The sequence below is a fragment of the Diaporthe citri genome, assembly GCF_014595645.1.
Source record: "Diaporthe citri strain NFHF-8-4 chromosome Unknown scaffold_5, whole genome shotgun sequence".
In the NCBI taxonomy this organism is placed as follows: domain Eukaryota; kingdom Fungi; phylum Ascomycota; class Sordariomycetes; order Diaporthales; family Diaporthaceae; genus Diaporthe; species Diaporthe citri.
In genome coordinates, this window is record NW_025064850.1 from 1,048,075 (window position 1) to 1,071,439 (window position 23,365).

Consider the following 23,365-nt stretch of genomic DNA (forward strand, 5'->3'; position numbering starts at 1 on the left):
AGCTGTTTTTCCTTATAGCCCCCTGTGCCAGTCTCTATACACGCATTGCGTCGGAGACGGCATCGTGGAGAAACGTGGATCGCACGAAACCCTGCCCTCAGCTGTGGAAGGATAATCTTGAAGATGAGCTTTGGTGGTTCTGAGATTAAAATTTTGTGAACGGATAGTGTCATAGCTGGATTTGCCTCATTATGAGCCTAGAGGCGGTGCAGCCTGCGTCTCTGCCCTCGCGACTCGACGCTGGTGTAGTAGACGCCTTCTTGCACAGGAATAAATACTTATTATTATAGCATGTTATTTCTATTATACAAGGCTATATATTTCCGAGTGACAGACCGTGGTGGTCGTACCTGAGCTACTAAAAAAAAAAAAAAAAAGACCAAGGTCTCCCAGCATGTAAACAATCCTGGAGGACAAGCGCAGGTGGATACATGGTCTCGACCGGAGGAGCTCCTCTCGGGAGCGGGATGGGTTCGGCGAGGATTGCTGTTTCTGGTTCAGGCCGAGATCGCAACTTTGGCCCGAGCCTTCGGGGCGCCTTCCCCCAATTGACCCCCACATCGACCCCGCGCTCTTGCCGGTCCACACACTTATTCACAAGCTCGCTACAATGATCTCACGCTGGGGCCCGTCATCGTGCAGCAGACAATTTTCTGGTCGACTTGGATTTTTGAGCTCGCGACCTCTCTACAAACCCACCACGCCCATCTTCGCAAGACCGTTGTTCTCGCGCATCACCAGCCCTTCTCTGCCCTCAGTCAGGTCCCTGTCGTCGTCGCCCCCCTCCTCAGCAAAGATGAAGCTCCTCGTGCCCAAGCCCGAGTCGACCAACAACTCGCTCGTGCTCGACATCAAAGCCATTGAGGGCTTCCCCGTGACAATCCACCCCTACAATGTCAAGGAGCCCATCCCGGAGGACCTCGTCGACGCCGAGTTCCTAGTGGTGTGGACCAACTCGGCCGCCAACCTGCAGGACGCGGCCAAGCGCCTCAAGAACCTGAAATGGATCCAGTCGTGCGCCGCCGGCCCCAACGACGTCTTCGCCGCCGGCTTTGACCCGTCCATCACCCTGTGCACCGGCTCCGGCCTGCACGACCACACCGTCGCCGAGCACACCCTGGGCCTGCTGCTCAACGCCGCCCGCCGGTTCTACGAGATGCGCGACTACCAGACAAAGAGCCAGTGGCCCCAGCACCTCGGCGGGCCCCAGCCAGACCGGCCAAAGGACAGGTTCACCTCCCTGCGCGACGCCAACGTCACCATCTGGGGCTTCGGCAACATCGCCAAGAAGCTGGCCCCCTGGCTCGTCTCCCTCGGCGCCAACGTCAAGGGCGTCGCCCGCAGCGCCGGCATCCGCGACGCCTTCGAGGTCGTCAGCGAGGACCACATCGCCGACACCTTCAAGAACACAGACGCCCTGGTCATGATCCTCCCCGGCGACGACACCACCAAGAACGCCCTCAGCAAGGAGAGGTTAGCCCTGCTGCCCGAGCACGCCTGGGTCGTCAACGTCGGCCGCGGCACCTGCATCGACGAGGACGCCCTCTACGACGCCCTGGTGAACAAGCAGATCGGCGGCGCCGCCCTCGACGTCTTCGCGACCGAGCCGCTGCCCAAGGAGTCCAGGCTGTGGCAGGTCGAGAACGTCGTCGTCAGCCCGCATGCCGCCGGCGGCCGGCCCCAGGGTGCCGAGGCGCTCATCGTGGAGAACCTGAGAAAGTTCCTGGCTGGCCAAAAGCTGAGAAACGAGATCGCGATCCCGGGAAAAGCGTAAGGGCGGCTGCCCGGGGTGTTGGGCAGCGCAGGGGGAGGTCGCTACTATGATATCCGATACAGCATCAACGGAGTGGGGTGAGAAGTGGATCAGGCTGCTTATAGATTCAGAAACGAAATTCAATGCACAAATTAACAGACATTTCTGTCGTTTTGTCCTATAAACTGTGTGACATGATGGGTCAGCATCGAGCTTCAGCCCCATCTCGTTCAAACATCTATCACGCCTGAGCTAGTAATGGTTTTGGGGTGGAAGGGAAACACATGTGTTTTACTGGCCATCGCTTTGTGTAATATTTCTCTAGATGGTGTTGGTTTTCCTGAGCAAGCACCGAGTAGCCCAGGCTATTTGAAGTAAATGGCGCTTGATCAGACTGATTAGACTCAAACACAATTATCATCCTCACTCATACTAGTCACAACTGAAGTGACAAGTAAAAAGCCCCCTGGCACTCAAAGTCAAGAGCTTTGTCTCGATTAAGGACCTCGGGAGCGATCACTCGCATCGTATGGCTCGTTGTTCATAACCCCTCAGAGTAATGATTGCTCGGAATGAAGGATGGGAAAATGCTGCTGATTCTTCAGCTCACCCATGCAGTACTGCATGGTCCAAAGTTGCTGGAAAATTCAAATTCCCAGAGCATACAGTCCTACGCCGTTGTGTGGTTGCTCCATCATTGATTGCCACAACCGCTTTCAATAGCAGGATAGTACTTTGGAGTAGTTTGAGTAACACAACACTAGTTAAAATAAAGCTGCTTATGCAATGCATCCCAACAATAGTCATTGGTTAATGCAGCTGAGATTCAGTACAAAGTCATTATCTTTAACCCACAAATGTCATGAAGACAAAGTGTTAGAAACATTTTCACACTTCAGAAGACATAACATACTGACCCTACTGAGCAGTTCACAACCCGCTTTGTCTTCCAACTAAGCTCTATCAGTGCAGGATCTCTTTGTTGTAATATATATTGGTTTGTACCTCTTTGTTGAACCGAAATAGCCTATTGTATTATTCCCTATAATTAATTTGTTCTGCATAAGAGAGGAACATCTGCCCCCACTGCCAGTGGACTAGGATGAAAAGATATGGCTTTTTCTGTGGCTATAGATGGCTCCAACCTTTATGTGCTGGCTTGATGTCAAGCTTAACAGCATGAGCAAGAATGGCACTGGAGACTGGGCACAGCTTGATACACTTGGGTACAAAGTAGTAGCTTCTGACACAACAGAAGAATGGACAAGTATTGTCTAAAGCCTTGTATAGTGAAAATTACTGTAATTATCTATAAAATACATTTTCTCTTGTCCTACTTAGATGATTGTTGTTGATCCGGCTTAGTAGAAGAACTTAAAGAATACAGATAGTCTCCAGGTCAGGCTCTTATTTCCACATAGCATGGTTGAATTACAGTATTATCACTTTTATGTCCTTAAAGATACAGATGGCAGGGCATATTCGAACAATAGCATTCTCTCTTATAACTAACTGAAGATAAAGAACAATCCATTGTTCCTTGATATCCGATATACTGAAGCCATGGCCTACTCACAAGTATTTAAGGGATGTAATTTCTTCTCTCACTCCGATCGAAAATTCATGTTCTGCACCAAAACTTGCATAGTTGAGGAACAGTCAAGAAATAACAAGACGCAGCAAGAAACAGCGAGAAGCAGCAAAGAAACAGTCAGCAAAGATGAATACCATGTCCAAGATAAGGTTTATCGTCCAGCAAGACCTCCCTGCCGAAATCGAATCTCAGCGGACCGAGCTTGACTTCTCGCAGATCAGAAGGGGCCGGGCTGTTCCGGTTGCTACACCCTGGTCTTCAACGCAGTCTGCGGGCATCCATTTGCCTATCGCAAGCGATGCGATAGTGTCGAGGAGGTATAGCTGACTGGAGATCGCTAGTTGCAGATATAAGGGACTCAACTAGCAGCAGTCCTGAGGACACTTGCCAAGAACAACCCCCAGGCAGTCGCAGCCCGGGTTGCCAGAGCAAGGCTTGGGGTCACGGCTCTCGAGGTTGGGTCCCTGGAGCTCAGCAGCGGCGCGCACAGCGGGAGCCAGGCTGGCAGAGACGCTGACGGCGGCGACGAGAGTGACGAGGATGGCAGAGAACTGCGTGTTGATGATTTTGATCTGGTTGGTTGTTTTGAACATGATTGATATGTTGCTTGACTAGATTGTAGTTGATCTGGCTGGGAAACTATTTTTGATCGGGAGGACTGCTTCTATTTATCTTGTTCTTCGTAATGCCCCTTTCCATGATCAAAGGCTACCCAGTAACTAACGGACAGGCATGTCAAACGAGTACCCCGAGATGCTGAGTCGTACACCGGTGCTTGTGCACAACGGTGGGTGGTACCACCAAGTGGTACCACTGAGAGACAACTAATTACCAAGACATGCTCATCTGGCGCCGAGCCTATGAAATTTGTGAAATGCTGTTGAAACACCCAATAGTAACCTGAGTTATTATCGAGCATAGTGGTCTCGTTTTTAATCTGTACACATATGCTTCTTAAGCAGTATGCATCCACTCCATTTGAGCACAGGTATTGACCATAAAAGGATCTTTGTGTTTCCAGAAAGCTTTATTGCATACTGTAAATTTGTGCTTTAAAAATAGACGTATTGTAACTGAGCTTGGAAAAATTTGCTCTGCAGTCACAGCCTTGCCAGAGATAGAATCATTGGGTTTTCAGAACAGATTAAATGGTATGGGTCATCATGGATGTTTCTATTTGCGATGTGAGTGGAGAAACGGTCGATGTTTAATAGACGAAGAAGACCAGCAATTACGATCAGGCACTCAGTGCATCTCATATAGTTCCCACAGCAATCTCCACACAGAGTTCAAGTTCGTGGGCGGTGTATTTCCAGTTCCACTCATCAGCTCTTGACACAGCAGCATAGCACTGGTCATAATACTTGAAATTAGAACTTTTGCTGATGCTGGTAAGGTCAAGTTGGGGATAGTGCTGCTTGGCTTCGCATTCTAAGTACCCAACTCTCAACCTCAAGAGTAGTAGTGGTGGCAAGCGGCTTGCCAATGTCGACCTATGCTGTGGCAGCAATGGTGTTAGCGCATCGCGAAAGGTCCCACCTGAGCCGAAGTCTGACCAGCTTGTTAAAACCATGGAATGGCCGGGGTACAGTTCTAGGAGCACGAAGAAGCATATGCTAATACTGTCACCAACCAGCGTTTGTATGTTCCAGATTCTCTCGATCTTGCGGAATCTGCTGGCGTGTCGCACGAGAAATAGCTATTCTGGCAATACCTTCACTAGGTACGCTGGCGTTCTGGTCCACGCTTGCAGTCATCGTGCCCTCTGAAGTCCCAGAGGTACAATAGTCTAGGTATTGTATTGTGGGCTTGGGCGGCGATGCGGAAGCATGCTAATAGTGCTCTCTGAGCTTGAATTTGATGTGTCTATCTCTAACTGATGAGTCTACAAATCCAATCTACTTCCCACCTTCCTCCTTGGTGGCATCGAGGACCCTCTGTGCGACCCTAAATCCTTCAAGCCCCGCTGGCATTCCACAGTAAATCGAAGCTTGTAGAAGCACTTCCCTGACCTCATCCTGAAGCGCACTTAGAGTCAGCTCTCGAAGTAAATAGCAAACACATCCTGAGAACGTAAGGGGCCCCACAAACACGATACGCGCTGGTGTGTCAAGTCTATACAAATGATATGCCCAGGAGAGTCGCAGATCAGAGAGAGTGTGGAAAATGGGTCTTAAAGTGCGAGAAATGCAGACTGAATTCTGCTTACCTCCGTAGCCCCATTGGTGATTGCTCCCTTAATATGAGTTGCCAGCTCAGTCGACCTATTGAGGGCCACAAGCATTGCCACGTTTATCAACGAACGCCACTTTTTCTCCAGGCCAGGGCGTGTCCAGACGGAGCCCCAGCAAGCTTCGGTAACAAGCTCTTGCATGGGCCTTGCGAACTCCGAGCCATTCTTCAAGGCCTTCTCAACATATTCGGCACCATTGACCTGCGTGCGGAGCTTGATGCCTTCGTCAAAGAGGGTCTTGTGGGCTGCGGCAACTTTGTCATCAGCGGGGGCGGTGTTAGAGGAGGAACTCATGTTGGAAGCTGGGGTGTGGAACGATCTTGAGGCTGATTGATGGTGGATCTTCTGTATGATAGTGGAGACGTCAAGGAACTTGACTTAGGCGAGGGGTGGAGTGTTGACAGTCAATTTCATCGTTCCAGGTCAGTAAGCGCTCTTCTGATGTCCGGAGAGCTGATTTGACCTCCGCAGTAGCCAAATCCCCTCAAGCCAACAGCTCCCGCTTTGATTCCCCGCATGCACATGTAAATCTTGGAATATCATGCCGCCGGACGAGCGAGGGAGCACCGGCAATGTTGGCATTAAATCTGACCAACCGCAATGGCCGTTCACGAGAGGAGCCCGTTTCCCTTAAGCGCGTACGGTGTCTTTGGTGTTCGAGTGCTATATGCACACCCGAGCTTTAAGTGTGAACACCAATCCACCGTTTGAAGTCTACAATAATATCAGACTATACCTTAGACCATCCAAATAGGCATGTTTTATGGATTGTAGAACCATAATTTCTAGAACAAGCGAGTCTACCAATGTATGTTGTAGTATTGCCTCTTATGCATCAGCCAGCAGTACGAGCCCAGGCTCTTAATTCTCTTTCTTCTCCCAGTCTTCGTCCCCCCCCAAAAACCTGTAGACTACCCTCGAGTCTAAATCCTTGCAACGAGGGTCCGCACTGGCATCAGTGTAAGCCTTCAGCCCTGCTTCAGCCAGCAACAACTTCGCGCCAACGTTCTCCGCCACCTGGCACGCCAGTCCGAAGTCCTTTCTCATCAGCTGGATCTTGAACCCGCCCTCGTACCCGTGGCTCGAGGGTGCATCAGGGCAGATGCCCGGAACGGGGTTGAACCGGTCGCACATGGTACTCTGCGCCGTGCTCTTGGAGAAGATCTTTTGGATCAGGCGCGGATCCATGCCAGCTCGCATCCCCATGTTCATCGCCTCCGCCGTGGCGAGTGAAATGAGCGCCGAGCAGTAGTTATTCGTCAGCTTGGCTGTGACACCGAGTGACGGTGAGCCGCAGGCGATGATATTTGTGCCCATGAGGCTTAGTATGCCTTCCAAGAATGGCCACTTCGGGTCATCCTCCGCGCAACCGACCATGAATGTTAGCGTCGCTCTCTCCGCACCGATTTGGCCGCCTGACACAGGACCGTCGAAGAAGGCCGCTTGAGGGTGCCTCTTTCTCACTTCGTCCAGGACAGCTAGAGACGTCTCACGGTCGATTGTCGAACAGTCTACCAGAGTCCTTGGCGCCTGGTCTGCTGCGAGTATTCCGTTTGTCTCGTCGAGGAACACAGTCCTAACGTGGGAGCCTTCTGGGACCATGGTGAAGACAGTTGTCTATATTCAAGTCATACTCAGTACATGTAATCTCCCCTTCCAAAAGTCAGCGAGGAACTTCGACAACTCACCGAGTGTTGAGCCACTTCCTTGGCGGACCCGGCAGCAACAGCCGAGTCCGGGTTCTGAGCCACAAATTTATCCATTGTGTCTTTTGAGACATCGTACACAAAGAGCTTTGAGCCTCGGGGTAGCTTTAATACCAGGTTCACTGCCATCGCAAACCCCATTGCGCCCAGCCCGATGAAGCCAACGTTCAGTGGTTCGCCAGACATTTTGATAGCTGCACCCGAGGCTTGTGCTCTGATTGTGTATGTCATTTGAAAACAGACGGTGTGTCTGCGACTTTTACTTGTAGATGATGAGCAGACTTCCAGTGATACACGAATTTGTCAATAATGGTACCAAGGAGCTCTACTAAGTAGAGCTGTGTCAGGATGAGGTGGGTGAATTCATCGGCCACTACTTTCACTGCCGAACATGCACATGTGATGACCTCAGAAGGGACCTCTTGCATAGTAGTCAGCAGTTGTGTAATGCATTTCCCCGCCTTTCAACTTGGGGCTACGGGACATCAGTCTCCCCGCAACGTGCACCAGTAGTGGCTTGGAGTTTTGGACGTTTCACCACTCTGACGGGCGTGGTATGCGGAGATGCTGGGCAGGAAACCCTTCTGTGATTGCTTGGCTGACTACGTACAACGAGAGGAGGTGATGTAGCGCTGGTACAGGATTGCTTTGCCTCAATCATGCATAGCTGGAGTTCGAGACTCGAGCTGACAGAAACGTCTTTGAAATCTGGATTCGAGTCTCCAGAAATGAACGCAGATAGGACAACGGCGTGTTACAGAAAAGAAGAACAGGTTGCTAATCGCCTCACACGCTACCCGGCAAGAACGCCTCGGGATGTGCTTTCGCCCAGTCCATCCCATGAGCAAGAATCACCTCGAGTTTGAATCCGCTGTGGACCGCCGCGGCCTGTAGATCGCGGATTCGTGCCAACGTAGCCTCTGCGTCTTTCTTGTTCGCGTGGATGCAACACGACCGTCCCTCCGTGTCTTTCCACTCGGCGATCTCCTTTTCGCCCGTGAGGAGGCGACGGTCATGGCACGCATCGCCAACAAGATATATCCAGCGCTTCTGATCAAGGCGAGCGAGGAGATTAACGTGGCCGGGCAGGTGGCCAGGAGCGTCCACCACCCACACGGAGCCGTCGCCCTTGAAGTCATACACCCAGAAATTCCCCAGTTTCTCCCATCCGTCTCCTTCCTCACCATCCACCGGCGGCTTGGGAAATTCTTTAACGTTTAGGCCGGAAAAGAGTTCACTCTCAAAGTGGGAGTGTGACATGTGTGAGCCCAGGCCGTTCTCAAGGACATTAAGGGCTCCGCTTCCAACCCAGAACTGCGCCTGAGGATAGTCCGCCGGGGTACCAGTGTGATCCCAGTGGACGTGACTGATTATAACGTGCGCTATGTCCGAGGGATTCAAACCCCCATCCACCAAGGTTTGCCTGACATCCGGCAGAGTATCCATGGGCTGCCTGAATTTGATATGCTCCCTGACCTGAACAATGTAATCGTCGACATTCCGGCGAAGTCCCAAATCGAAAAGAATGTTTGTTCGCTCGCCACGATCGTCTTCATGGACGATGAGGAATGATAGGGATGGCACGAGGCTCCGGTCCGTCTCCAAGGCATCACTGATGAAGACGTTCAAGGGGAGAACAAACGTGCCACCATGGAGAGCTGACGCTTTCACAGTGTTGGCTGCCCTCCCCTCAAGGGCTTCAAGCACGGAGTGCGCAGCTGCACTCATGTTGACCTCAAAGGACCGAAAATGAAGATTTGGTAGTATAAATATGAGTTATCAATCTGGCAGTAGGAAACTTAAATCACATATGTGTCTGCGGGAGAGATGGACTGGGCAGGCACCCTAGGTATCGTGTGGGGAAAAGAACGAAGGAGGAAGTTCTGACTGCGGCATGTCACACACGGTTAAATACCCCACCTGAACCACACCCCCTGGCTCAAATGGTAAATATAACGATTTGCATGTCAGACTCGATATTAATCCTAGGGCAAGAATGCATGGACTTTGAGTCTGCACTCGTAGTGGGCGCTCTTGGATTTGCAGAGCATAAAGAGAGTTGGTGTTTGGAGTCCGACCCACAAACATTCGCGTTGCAGCTCGAGAGCAATTTAAAATCATTTTTTTTTTTAAAAAAAAAAAGGACGCGGCGGGAAGGTATGTTCTGTCTTCCGCACAAAAGCTCGACGTACACGTTCTGCAAAATGGTCCCAGGGACGAGTCCGGGATTTGCGAAAGCCAATTTTGCAGCTCACTTCAACTTCTGACACCAATAGTAGAGCCTCATCCTGATTGTGTAGGTTGCGGGTGGTGGCATACTCACATCTTGGAATGGTTTGCTTCAAAAAGCCGCGGCTTCATTCATGTATCCACTGACTCAGCCGCGGTTCTGTCTAATAAGACCTGGAAAGTTTGACGTTTCCAAACGCGAAACGCGAGGGACGGAGCTGGTTGTGCGTGGCTTTGCGAAATCGAGCGCAGGCACCGTCGCCTGGGAAGGGTAGCCTTGGAGAGGCGATGCGACCGCGCCGGATATCAGGCCGTAATCATTCAAATTGGAGCGGCGAAGTCAGGTTATTCCAATTTCTGCTGGACATGCTTCTTCAAAAAGTGTGTTTCGGTATATTCACACGAAGTCTTTGGCTCAAAATGCAGCCCGGGTCATTGTTGGAATACCACGGGCTTTAACATGGCATACCACATACACTTGGACATAAGGAATTGCGATCGAATTCAATCTCATTCGGCATCCCCTAACATGTTGACAGAGCCCATCGAGATGTGTATATGTCAGCATTTCTTGAACCGTACAAGATCACGAGCTCGTTAATGCTTGAGCCTCTTCAATATTTGGGTTGGCACCGTATCACCACACATAGCTCGACGATCGAAAAGGCAAATATTAGACAATGCTCTGTAATATTATAATGAAATTCTAAAGTATAAGGAGCGACGCTCTTGCAGCTGCAACAGATTAAATAGGAAATTCGTCATGTCTCATCCATCATCTAAGCCAGCCCACCGACTTTTCTACACCCGTCTTGCCCCCCCCCCCCCGGGGCACCGAACTCCACGAACAACGCTTAGTAGCCGTGGACGGCGTTGTCGACACAGAACGGGATGCCGTTCAGGTAGCTACAGTGGGTCTTCTCGGGGCAAGCACCGTTGAAGATCAGCTGGTTCTGGGCGTTGCAGACGTAGATGTTGGCGTTGTTGTCACCGCACGTGTAGGTGCCGGGGGTGGGGCAGTAGGCAGGGCCGCCCGCGCGCTTCGTCTTGGGAGGGACCTGGCAGTAGGGGATGTCTCCGATGTTGGAGCACTTGCTGCCGTTGGGGCAAGGTCCGATGGTCTGAGAGTGGTGTTAGACAGGGATCTCGCCCGGGAAGACACATTATCTTGAATGAATACTTACCACGAGGTGGCCAGTGATATCGCACTGCAGGATGGACAGGCCGTCCTTGGAGCAGACGTATTGGCCGAAGGTGCACTGGGTTGATGGGGCTGCCATGGCCGCGGTGGCGAAGGCGAGGATGGTGGCGGCGAACTGCATTTTGATGTTGGGAGAGTTTGAGACGGGGTTGTTGCTGTGAGTTTGAATTGTGGTGAAGGTAGAAAGACTGATTGATGCTGATGATGCTGTGGAATGAATGTTTACTTCGAGGGTCATGGCATCCCATTTATATATTCATCCCCACTCCATGTATGGTCACCAACACCTCATAAAGATTCCATGCATGCAAAAGCCCTAGCTTTCGAAAATAGACACCAGTCGGTAGGGCTGGTGAGGCTGAGGAAGAATCAAGGCCGAAGCTAGAGGACTCCGGGATACGGCCGCCAGCGACCAAGGCAAAGTACGCCGACATATTCCATCTGGCGAATCGTATCAGGCCTGATCACGATGCGATCGTATACTAGGCCCGAGAAAACAGCCCACCGCATACTACGTAGCATCTCACCGGTCTCGTACGTGGCTGAGCATCAGTCGGGCACCCCAGCATCCCGGGAGTCGGCCCTCAGCCCTGTGAGAAAACGCCCGCCGAAGCTCAAGCGCCAGACTAAGCTTATATCTGACAGACGGTCTTGGCTTTCGTAGGAAGAAAACGGACAGGGCCACTCCCGGCTCGCGATGCGGACCCTCAAACTCAGGCAAGACAGCAGGAATCTAGTGACAGGCGCGATGCCACCCTTGATGGGCATCATCACGTTGATCACGAACCTAATGGATTTTCTGGGAACATTGACAAAGAACCACACGAACCATTTCTTCGTAAAAAGTCTACCTAGCATCTGGGAGGATACGAGCTAGGCAGCTGACCTGGAGCTGAACCAGGCGAAAGCGTAACATCCCGGCCTGGGGCGTGAGCCACACGGCCGGTAGCGCTTATCCGCCAGATCTAATATCTGGGGTAAAGGGCCACAGCAGCCGACCGTCCCGTAAGTCGCGCACACATGACCAGGAAGGCATCGTACATATCACCTCACAGAAACAGAATCAATGGCTGTCCCGCTGACTGGGCCACACCGCATAACGTACAAAGGAAAGGCCGGCGAACCGCTGGCCGTTCACGAATGCCGGACACAGTCAGCAGACCGACTTCCGGCTCAACGCCCGTCAGCTACCGGGCAACCTGATACGAGCTGAGCAACTGTACTGAGATTGTGGCGTCTACAAGACTTGGAGGCAGCCGAGCCTGGTTGTCATTGGAAGGCCTCGGTATAGACCTGCGTTCGGATCACTCAGACATGCTCAAAGTTGTCACATGACAAGAAATGTAGTATGAGGGCGGGGGAACGGGGTGAAGATCGTTCAACGGTATTGTGACCGGAGTCTAGGGTGATGAGTACGGGAGAGATTGCGCCGATTGCTCGGCATTCTGATGCTGGATATGGCTGGCTGCGAATTATATACGGCAAGACAGCTACAACGCGTACGTCATAAGCCTGTCCCAGTCGTTGCTACCGGGCTCGCCCGTAAACTCCTCTACGCCGTTCTTGGTCTCGACGCACAGCTTGTCGCCCTTGAAGTATGTCAGCGCACCTCCCCTCCCGTCGCCTCGAGCCGTGATTCTGTACAAAGGCCCCTCGGAGTGCACTTTTCTCCGCTCTGGCATGAACTGCAGATCGTTCTCTTGGCACCAATCCTCAACAATATGACGGAACGACCGTTCCAAGTCCTTCTTGGTGGGCTCGAACGGGCTGGCGTGGTGCTTTTGCTCGCGGTGGGGCTCTCGCTTATGGTGATGATGCCCATTAGTCTTGGTGGCTTTCTGCGATGCCGAGCCTTGGCTATGCTCTGGTGGAGGCAGAGATATTGAGGCGTCTTGGTTCAAGTCGAACAACTCCAATGCGTGCTCGATCGTGTGAAGACCCTTCTCAAACTCGGACGCTATTGAGGGGATGTCGTCGATTCCAGCCAATGCCTCATCATGCCACCACTCACACCACTGGGCCACATCTTCATAATTCACCGTCTCCATGACCAGCCATTGGTAGAGAATCTCATGCCACTTGGGGAAAACCTCCGCGGCAATGACCTCAGCAATCATGGTGGGTGACACAGGATCTAGCCAATCCAGTACTGCGGTTAGAACATCAGTTTGTTGGTCCGAAGGATTGACATCGAAGTTTTTGCGTATGTAACGCGCCATGTTTGGCAGGATCTGATTCAACACGAGCGGTGTCCACTGATCGGTGCGGCTGTTGCGCAGGATGTCTCGCCACTCCCGCAAGCCCGGGATCACCCCACGATTGAATTCCCACACGCCAATGAGCTGCCTGAACTTCCTCTTAACGTCTGCAACGAGACCTGTGGAGCTCTTGGGATCGAGATGGTGCTCCGGCAGGTATTGGAACCACGGGAAAAGCCACAGGTGTGGCAAGTTGTGTTGCTTCTTCCTCTTCGGCTCCCATTTGGCGATTGCTTCGTCCAGCCTCCTTATGATGTCTTGTTCCAGCAATTGGGTCTTCAGAAATCCAGGGAGAACGCTGTGCCAGGCCTCAAACACGGCGAGAAGTGGTTCAGCGTCCCGCACGCTCCATTCCCGCACCGCCCGTGAGACATGAGGCAGCCAAAGCTTGTACATCATGCTCTCATAAGGTGTTGCTGACGATCTCATTTGAGGCATTGCCGCGGATTTATGCAAGCCAAGCAGCTCCTTGATAGACCCCAAGTCCTTGGCATACTGGGCTCGCGCATCCTCCAGAGGGTTCCAGTTTTCGACCATGTCCTTCATGATCGGTTGAATGGCTGCGACTGAGATGGACGCCATCTCGTCCTTGACCTCCCGAATCGTTAGGTGTGACGTCGATTGGTCTGCTTTGCGCAGTAGAGATATGGTTCGGTCCCATCGCTGCTTCGTGTGGTCACCTCCACTGATCAGCACGTCGTCTTCGTCCTCGAGGTGCGTGAGCTCGTCAAAAATAGCCGCGGTGGCTTGATGGCTCTCAACAGCTTTCTCCAGCTCCTCGAGCTCCTGTGCCTCCTGGTGTAATTGCAATTCTGCAAAAGCCTTTCGTTCCTGTAGACCCTGCCACTCCTCGAGTATGGCCATGAAATCGTTCTGAGCTCGCATCACCAGCTTCTTCGATTGTAGATCGCCATCTTCTTCTGTCGTACCCGCAGTAGGGGTCATCAAACCAGAAGACGAGGTCAGCATCTTCTTGCCCGGTCCTGTGAGATCCAGGATCGGTGTAAATGCAGCTGGTATATCCAGCCCCGGTGCTGCTTTCTTGATCTCCTCGATCGTTGCATACTTCGGTTTCTGTCGCCTGGGGGTGCTTGCAGCACTCCCACTACCGCTCTTCAAACCACCTGCTCGAGCTTTCCTTACGCGCTCCGCCTTCTTTTTCTTTTCCTCTTCGTCTGAGTCGACTACCACTTCTCCTCGGAGTCTTGCCTGTCGTTTCTCTTCCTTCCGTTCCTGCTCTGTCTTTTCCTTTACAGCACCGAGACCCACTTTCTGGGGACGCAGATTTGCTTCGATAACAACATTTCGACCCTGTCCTTCCTTTCCAAGACCTGAGCCCTCCTTGAAGCCCATCTTTGCCATCATACGCGCGCCAAATGATTTCGGGTTGATTTTGGTTTTGCCGCCTTTCGAGGAGAATGCGCTAGGCATTGCTTTTTGAGGTCGGCTTGGTTCGTCATCGTTGACCTTGAGGACAGGCTCATTTGTAGAAGAGGGCATGAATCCCTTCCCAAGAGGCTCGCTCGTGCCGCCGAACTTGAACGATCTTTCCGGGACTTGATATTTGTCTGGATCCGATGGGGATTCCCGTCCGCGACTAAGTCCTGCTGATGCGCCGTACCCAAGTCCGATTCCTGGAGTTACATCCTCGTCGTCGTCCTCATCGTCCTCGACGTCTTTGTCTCCATTCACACGAAAGAAGCTCGCTCTTTCGGGCTCATCGTCGTCGTCGTCGTCTTCTGCCATGACCTCGTCTTCGGTGCCCTTTTTCGCATTGTCGGCCGACACGAAGCTCATGCCTTTGTTCCGGAGCGTCTTCCTCTTCCATCGCTGCCCTGGCCTGTCGTCTTCGCTTTCCGAGCCAAATATACCAAGCGCTGCACTCTCCTTGGCATCGCGACCGGTTCTTCGCCGCTTTCGGGGATTGAAATCGGCAAATTCGTCTGCGTTGGGATTTGTTGATGGCATTAGGTATTCGTCATCATCTTCTTCTGACTCTGATGAGGAGTATTCCGCCGCGGCGGCCTTCATCTTCGAAGGATCGAACGCGCGTGTCGGATCCATGGCGACCGGTCGCGTGAAGGTGCGATGCGGTGCGGCGGGAGTCGTTGAGAGAGCGGGCTTAAGTTGTTGTCGTCAAGCTCGACCAAGCATGCTGCTGTGGTTGCCTTCCCAGAAAATCCTTATCTTATCGGCCTCTGAGTCAGCACCTGGCTTGCGTGACCACACGCCTAAAACGCGCCGGGTTTAAACGGAGTGATAGAACCGTATCTTAAAACGGAACTTGGGACGGTATTAATCTCTTGGTGCACAAGCATTCAAGCGACTCGTCTTCCATATCAATTACCACTCTTGTTCCTCTATGTAATCCGGCAGGGTCACATCAGAAATTCAGAACGAGTGAAGAGGCTTTTAGTTTCAATCGATTATATGTCGTCTAACTTCTTGGTCTGTCTGCGTTGATTCCAGGAAACTCTGGGAATCCAGCCTCTCGTGGGTGCGTCAAACCGCGCCCAAGTCTCTACTTTTCCTTCGAGCGCCAGTAACCGTCGAATTCGAGGCAAGACTTCCACCCAAAGCTGCGGTGTAGGCTAGGTTCCACGCGAGGCTCTGGCCATCAACGGAAGGCCCATTGACCGGCTGCTGCAGCATGAATTCATAACTCTCCCTCGCACCCTCCATGTCCGCAATGGAGAGGTTAACATACACATGGCCCACGAAAACGCCCCCCGTTAGCGACCCCGACTTGTTCCCAGTGAAGTACTGATCCCATTCCTCGCGGACAAACGCTGCCTTGCGGGTGTATGCGCTACTGGGGTTGATCGGCAGCATGTGAATCCCCTGGACAAAAGACACCTGGTCGCCAAAGCACGTGGTATGGTTCACCAGCCTATCGAACAGGATGCCGGCAGCCCTGACGCCGATGAAGTTGGGTGGCTGGACCATGTTGTTGCTGTCGAGGAGGTAGTAGCTCTGCAGTGCCCGCGCTGTGATGGCTAGCTGCAGGTTGCCGCGGGCTTCCATGACCGGGTCGCCGATAGTACGTCCCCACATCTTGATCGCATACGTCGAGAAGGCGTCCTCGGCTGAAGACTCTTGATCCTTGCCGTTCTCTGACTCGAGGACGCCCCTGGCCCAACTATGTCCGTGGTACCAGTCGTAGGAGCGCGAGAACGGAAAGTACGGATCTTCTGTGGACGGATTTGCCCAGTCACAGATCAAGGTGTTGACCCAAACTGTATTGGCTGAGTTGTTCCTCGTCAACCAGTTTGGGTCAAGGTAGCCAATTATCGCCGCCGTATAGACGTAGTACCCATAATGGAAGTTGTGGTCGTTGTAATACGTGTTGCCAAAGTCGATCGAGGAATCATTGTTTCCATAGGATCCAGTCGAGCAGACTCCGCCCCACACCGTGTCGTATGCCAAAGGATTTGGCTCCAAGTTGTTCACATACCTACCAAAGGCATTTTCGAGCTTTCGTAGTGACTGTGAAAAGACTGAAGTTTCTCCGGCGATGTTGTTGGTGGCGTACAGTGACCTAGCGTACATTGAGAAGGCGATGCCTGCGTAGTACTTGGACGTCAAGTTGGTAAGCACAGTGATATCACCCTGGAGTTCAACCTTGCCAACAGACGAGACAGCAGACTTGGCTCGCTCGGAAATTGTGCCGCCAGGAGCGTCAGCAGAGCCAACAGAACCAAGGCGCGGAGACCAGGGCTCAAATCTGATATCCGTGGGCAAGTCATCTTCCACCATGGTGAAAGCATCCGTGAGAACGGCGGTGGTGTTTCACGCACATCCCTAACCCTGGTTTGCAACCACTTTCTAAAGTGCTTAAATAGCTAAATTTCTTTTATTTCCTCCTTTTATACTACTCTTAAGAGATAAATACTTTTATAATTATGCTTTTAAACCCTTATAATATTTATAGCTTTTTATAATTATAAGCTTAATTATAAAATTATTTTTTCTTTTTATAAATTATAAATAAATTATATAAAATATATTATTAGCTGGGTTAATATATATTAATTAATAATAAACTAGTTATATTTAAATTAATTATTTAAAAGAAAGAAAAGTTATAATTATAAGCTGTAAAACCTTTTTTTAATTATAAATTATTTAAAGGTAATTATATATTATTATATATAACCCTTGCTTATTAATGCTTTAATGTTAATTACTTATAATGCTTATTATACTTAATATTATTATTTTCTTATAATATATTTATAATTATATTAATAATTTTTAATTAAATAATTAATATATATCTTTAAAAAATATATTAAAAAAAGTTAAATTAAACTTAAAATCATTAAATTTAAATTATTAATTAATTAAATTAATTAAAAATATATATTTATTTAATTATATTAAGTATTTATAAAAACTAAATATATAAAAAGGCTTAAGTTATTATTAAAAAATTAAAATTTAATTATTTATTAAAGTATATAATTAATAAATAAAGATTATTTTAATAATTATATATAATAAATTATTTTAATTATATTAATTAATAAAATATAAATTATTACTTTTATTATATAAATATTTTATTTATAATATATTTTATAAACTTATATTTTTATTATTTATAATATTTAAATTAAATAAAAATTAAGTTAAATCTTTAAATTAATAATAATATTATTTAATTTTTAATTTATAATATACCTTAATTTAATTTAACTTAAACTTAATTATATTTAATTTTTATAATTAAATAAAAATTAATTAATTATAAAGAAAAAATAAATAAAATAAGTTATAAAGATTAATAAATAAAATATTTAAATAAAGAAAAAAAGTTAAATATAAAAATTTTTTAAAAAATTATTTAATATTAATTAAATTAATAAATAAATATATATATAAAATTAATATATAAATATTAAATTATAAAATTTAATTAAAAATATTTATTAAATGTAAGTTAATAATTTAAATATTTATAAGAAAAACAATTTATATTATTATCTTTAAAAATAAAGTTCTTAATATATAAGCATTATTATTAATATCTTAAATATAAAATATTATCCTTAAAAGAAATATAATTAAAAGTTAATTAATTATATTATTTTATAAAATAATTTATAAGTATTTAATAAAAGGAAATTAAATTTTTATTAATTTAATATATTTTTTATTAATAAATATAAAAATTAAATTATTTTAATAATTTTTTCTTTATAAGCTTATTATAATTAAATTAATTTATTACCTTTTTTTATTAATTAATATAATAATATATTCCTTAATTTTAAAAATAAGAAATAATATTATATTAATAATTTATTAAATAATATAATAATAATATAATATTTTTACTTTATATTATATATAAAGTTAATATAACTTTAAATTATTAATTATTATATAAATAAAAATAATAATTTTAAATTTAAGTTTTAATTTAACTTTTCCTTTTTATTTAAATAAATAATTATTTTTTATTAATATAGCTTTATATTATAATTATAATTTTATTAATATTTATAAATTATTTAAGAATTTTATTTAATATATTTTTTAAATAAATATTTATTAAGTTATAATTATTAATAATTTATTAAATCTTAAAGATTTTATATTTCTTATATAATTATTAAAATATTATTAAGTTAATTATAAAGTATTTTATTTTAATTATATTAAACTTAATTAAATACTTATATAAAAAGTATAAATTTATATAAATTATAAAAAAAAATTAATATTAAAATAAGTAATAATTTAATATAAAGTAATTATTAAAATAATATTTATATTAAATTTATAAATTATATTATAAATTTTAAAAGTTAAAATGCTTTTAATAACTTTTTTATATTTAATAAAAAATTAATAAATAATATTTTTATAAATATTTAATTTTATAAAGTTTTTATTTTAAGTTTTATTAATAAAAGTAATAATAAAATTAATTTAAAAGCTAAGATTTTAATTATTAATAAAAGAATTATTAATAAAGATAAGTAATTTAATTATAATTAACTTAAATAATATATATTATATATTATATTTAAAATAATTAATTCATTATTAAAGCTTTTTATTAAGCTTAATATAATCTTTTTTACTTAAATTAATAATTTAAATAATTATAAATAAGTTAAATATAACTTTTAATTAATAAATAAAAGCTAAGTAAGCATTATAAGCTTATTACTTAATATATTATTATTCTTAATTAAAAAAAGTAATTTTAATAAGGGTAATTTTTATATCTTAATATTTTTAATATATATTAATAATATTATTCTTTATAATAATAATCTTTATATTATTAAAATTAAATATTATTTTAAGAATAAGTATTATTTTTAACTTATATTAAATATTTACTTTTTTAATTTTATTTTTTATTATTAAGAATATTAAAATAATAATAAAGAAAATATTATTTATTTATATAATTATAATATTAAAGTTATTTATATTATTATTTAAAATAAAGAAATATAAATTATAAATAAAGAGAATTATATTTAATTTCTTATAATAATATTTATAATATATTATTTATTAATATATATTAAACTTTATAATATTTTATAAAGATTTAATAATATATATAATAATATTAAAAAAATACTTATTATAAATCTTTAATAATAATTTTATAAGTATTATATATTTAAGCTTTAATTTTAATTATAAATAAGCTTAAATAATATTTTAAAGCTTAATATATATTTTTTATTAAAAAAGAAATAATATTAAAATAATTAAAAGTTATTAGCTTAATTATTAAATAATAAAAGATTAAGTAAAAATTTCTTTTTTATTATAATTATTATAATTAATTATTATAAAGTATAATTTTTTATAAAGTTTCTTAATCTTACCTTTAATTTTATATATTATTTAAAACTTAAAAAATTATATATTATTATATATTTTCTTATTATAAAGTATAAACTTAAAAATATTATATTTAATTAAGTTTAATACTTTCTTATAATTAAATTTCTTAAATAAGTTTTTAAATATATTAATTATATTATTTTATTAAAACTTTAATATAAGTTTATAATTATCTTTTTTATATTATATAATAAATATTTATATTAAAAATATTTTAATAAAAATCTTTAATTTATTTTTTTACTTTTAAAAATTATTTTTATTATCTTAATTTTAAAGAATTTAAGTATATATTTAAAAGATTTAACTAAAATATATAATATATTATAAATTATTATTTAATTATAAAGTTTAAATTATAATATTCTTTATTTTATTATAATAATATAATTATATTATTATAAATTAAAAACTTATTAAGTTATTAAAAAGATTTAATATAAAGTTATAATTATTAATAATAAAAAGTTTATATAAGCTTTATTATTTGTTTTATTTTTTTATATTTTTATATTATTTTATAATAATAAATTAAAAGTTTTTATAATATTAAGTTTATTATAAATATTAAAAGTTATATTTATTTATTATTTAATATTTATTTTTCTTAAAAACTTTATTATTATTTTAATAACTTTAACTTATTTTTATATTAAAAAAGTAAGAATTAAGTTTTTTATAAAATATAAATAAGCTTTAAAAATAAATAATATAAGTATAATCTTTTAAGAATTATAAGTATTATTAATAGTATTTATTATTATTTAAAGAATAACTTTTTTTATATAAATAATAATTAATTTAATATATAAATATTAAATGCTTATTAAAAAAAGCATAATAATATTTAACTTTATTAATAAATTAATAAGCTTTTATTAAAACTTATTTATAAGTAATTTTTATTATTTATATTATTTTATAAAATTTAATAAATATAAAGTTTATATTAATATTATAAAGAATTTAATTATAAAAGTTAAAATAAATATTAATTTAATATTTATAAAGTATTTTTTATATATTTATAAAAAAATTAACTTAAGAAATTAAGCTATTTAAAATATTATTATTAAATTAATAATATAAAAAATAAACTTATTTTTAAAAAAAGTATATAATATTAATAATAATCTTTAAAGTCTTTACTTTTATATTATATTTAATGTTTTTTAATAAATAATTAAAGCATTTAATTAATAAATATTTAAAATATTAATATAATTAATATAATTTCGTTTTTTTATAAAAAATATAATAAAAATATATAAAAAGTATTAAAAATATTTTTATTTTTAATTAATTAAAAATATTTTTTAAGTTATTTAATTATTATTAAATTAATTTATTTATTATATTTTATAAATAAATATATAACTTATTTATATTATTTATATAAAGTAAAAAAAGGGTATATATTTTAATAATATAAAAGGTAATTAAATTAATTATAATTTTTATTATTATTATTTTTAAAGATAAAGCTTATAATTTCTTATTAAATTTAATAAGTGCTTTTCTTATTTATAAAATATTAAGTTAAATAAAAAAGTTTTTATATTAAAAAAATAAAATATTATTTATATTTTATTATAAAAAAGATTATAATATTTATATTAAAAATAATGCCTTAAAATTAAATATAAATATATTTTTTAATTAAAATAAATTAAAAAGTAAAAGTAAATATTATATTTTCTTTATTTTTATTAATATTATTTTTTTAATAATTATATTTTTTAAAAAGAAATTATAAAGAAAGGCATTATTTATAATAATTTAATAATATATTATATTATTTTTATAATTATTCTTTTCCTTATTAAAAGTAATTTTTATATTAAATTTTTCATATTTTATAAAAAATATAATATAATTAATATTAATAGTTTTATAATTAATATACTTTATTTATATAAGATATTAATTATAATATTATTAATATATTATTAATAAATAATTTAAAAATTAATAATTAATTTTATTATAAATATAATACTTTTATTTTTAAAAATATTTTAATAATTATTATAATAATAATTATTTTAAAAATAAAAGTTATTATTATTTAAATTATTATAATATTAATAATTAATATAATATATATTATTTTCTTTATTATTAAAATTTTAATTATTTATATTATAATATTAATTAATATTATATTAAAAATTAAGTTTAAAGGAAAATCTTAATTTTAAAAATATTAATTTATATAAATATTAAAATTTTAAAAAATATATATTAAAGTTTTAATATATTTATATAAATATAAATAATTATTATTTATAAAAAGTTATTTCTTTAATAAAGTATATTAAATATTTATTAATATTATTGGTTTGGCTTTTATACGGTTAGTAATAAATAAATAAAGTATGTAATTAATTTAGTTATGGTGTGGAGGGTAGGTTGTAGCGAAGCTGCAGCCTTCCCTCGTTTAACTATAGGCTAGCTATGGTAATTTATGCGCAAGGCATGTAATTGCTAGCTAGCAGCCGGCTAGCATTAGTTGGCAGCTATTATTAATAAGATTAGTTTAAACCTTGCATCTTTAAATTTATATATTGCTTATAATGCACTTATTGCATAAGCATACTATATATAATGCCTATATATACTATTCTTATACTAGCAGTTTTTTATATATACGCATGTATATGCTTTAAAATTGTGTTTTCCTTTGTAAATCATTTGCTTTAAGCTAATTAAATCGCTTAATTAATATAAATATCTTGTCCTTTAAGGGGATATAGGGGGTTAAGTGCCTTATAGCCGTTACTTTAATAAGTTAAGTGTGAGTATTTAAGTGTAAGTATGCTTAAACGCTTTAAGTGCTTAAATTGCTTAAATTGCTTAATTAAATTATTTAATTACCAATATTTTAAAGCTTTAAAGTATTTAAATGCTGCACTTTAATTAATTAAAAGTTTAAGTTATAATTATTAGCTTAATTATCATTATTATTATTATTAAAGCATTTATTAAAGTAATTATTATAAATATTATTAAAATCGTTACTTAGTGTTAAGTAATTATTTTCCTCTTTTAAGTTATAATTATCTTTATAAAAAGTATAGTAATTATTATTTTAAATAATTTCTTTTTAATTATTTCTTTATCCTTTTAATGATTCTTAATTATTATTTATTAAAACTTATAATAGCATTAATTATATACTTAGCTTTCCTTAAAGTTATAGTAATAATAATAACTGTTAATATTATTAAAGTTTTAGTAATTTTAGTATTTTATATATATAATGCAATTAATTAAATAATATAAAGGGGTATTTTTATTAATATGCTTAATGGCCTTATAAGGGAGGAGGCTGTTAAGGAGGAGGTTATTAAGAAGTAACTTGCTAAGGATAAGTTAGCTGCAAAGAAGGCTGTGATTGCCTTTAAGGCTGTTAAGAAGGAAGCTGCCGAGGAGAAGTTTATTAAGAAGGAAGCTATTAATAAGGAGGTTATTAAGGAGGAGTTAACTAAGAAGGAATATTAAGATTATTG

The 23,365-nt window shown here is 40.3% G+C and overlaps 8 protein-coding genes across 8 annotated transcripts; 1 reads left to right on the forward strand and 7 right to left on the reverse strand.

Moving 5' to 3' along the window:
• Window positions 1-796: 796 nt before the first annotated feature.
• On the forward strand, window positions 797-1,774 carry INS49_010989 (uncharacterized protein; the record flags this gene model as incomplete). The annotated part of the gene is made up of 1 exon (XM_043171710.1): window positions 797-1,774. The coding sequence occupies one exon, from the start codon at window positions 797-799 to the stop codon at window positions 1,772-1,774; it is 978 nt and encodes a 325-aa protein (XP_043023455.1).
• Window positions 1,775-3,535: 1,761 nt separating this feature from the next.
• INS49_010990 (uncharacterized protein) lies at window positions 3,536-3,940 on the reverse strand (the record flags this gene model as incomplete). Its single annotated transcript, XM_043171711.1, has 2 exons — window positions 3,536-3,674; window positions 3,732-3,940. 2 exons carry the CDS (start codon window positions 3,938-3,940, stop codon window positions 3,536-3,538), a joined length of 348 nt encoding a protein of 115 aa, XP_043023456.1.
• A 1,305-nt stretch (window positions 3,941-5,245) lies between these two features.
• On the reverse strand, window positions 5,246-5,874 carry INS49_010991 (uncharacterized protein; the record flags this gene model as incomplete). The annotated part of the gene is made up of 2 exons (XM_043171712.1): window positions 5,246-5,365; window positions 5,557-5,874. The coding sequence occupies 2 exons, from the start codon at window positions 5,872-5,874 to the stop codon at window positions 5,246-5,248; spliced, it is 438 nt and encodes a 145-aa protein (XP_043023457.1).
• A 567-nt stretch (window positions 5,875-6,441) lies between these two features.
• Window positions 6,442-7,517, reverse strand: INS49_010992 (uncharacterized protein; the record flags this gene model as incomplete). Its single annotated transcript, XM_043171713.1, has 2 exons — window positions 6,442-7,197; window positions 7,269-7,517. The coding sequence occupies 2 exons, from the start codon at window positions 7,515-7,517 to the stop codon at window positions 6,442-6,444; spliced, it is 1,005 nt and encodes a 334-aa protein (XP_043023458.1).
• A 555-nt stretch (window positions 7,518-8,072) lies between these two features.
• Window positions 8,073-9,014, reverse strand: INS49_010993 (uncharacterized protein; the record flags this gene model as incomplete). The annotated part of the gene is made up of 1 exon (XM_043171714.1): window positions 8,073-9,014. One exon carries the CDS (start codon window positions 9,012-9,014, stop codon window positions 8,073-8,075), a length of 942 nt encoding a protein of 313 aa, XP_043023459.1.
• Window positions 9,015-10,369: 1,355 nt separating this feature from the next.
• Window positions 10,370-10,837, reverse strand: INS49_010994 (uncharacterized protein; the record flags this gene model as incomplete). The annotated part of the gene is made up of 2 exons (XM_043171715.1): window positions 10,370-10,636; window positions 10,700-10,837. The coding sequence occupies 2 exons, from the start codon at window positions 10,835-10,837 to the stop codon at window positions 10,370-10,372; spliced, it is 405 nt and encodes a 134-aa protein (XP_043023460.1).
• Window positions 10,838-12,206: 1,369 nt separating this feature from the next.
• On the reverse strand, window positions 12,207-15,038 carry INS49_010995 (uncharacterized protein; the record flags this gene model as incomplete). Its single annotated transcript, XM_043171716.1, has 1 exon — window positions 12,207-15,038. The coding sequence occupies one exon, from the start codon at window positions 15,036-15,038 to the stop codon at window positions 12,207-12,209; it is 2,832 nt and encodes a 943-aa protein (XP_043023461.1).
• A 438-nt stretch (window positions 15,039-15,476) lies between these two features.
• INS49_010996 (uncharacterized protein) lies at window positions 15,477-16,730 on the reverse strand (the record flags this gene model as incomplete). Its single annotated transcript, XM_043171717.1, has 1 exon — window positions 15,477-16,730. One exon carries the CDS (start codon window positions 16,728-16,730, stop codon window positions 15,477-15,479), a length of 1,254 nt encoding a protein of 417 aa, XP_043023462.1.
• Between the last annotated feature and the right edge of the window lie 6,635 nt (window positions 16,731-23,365).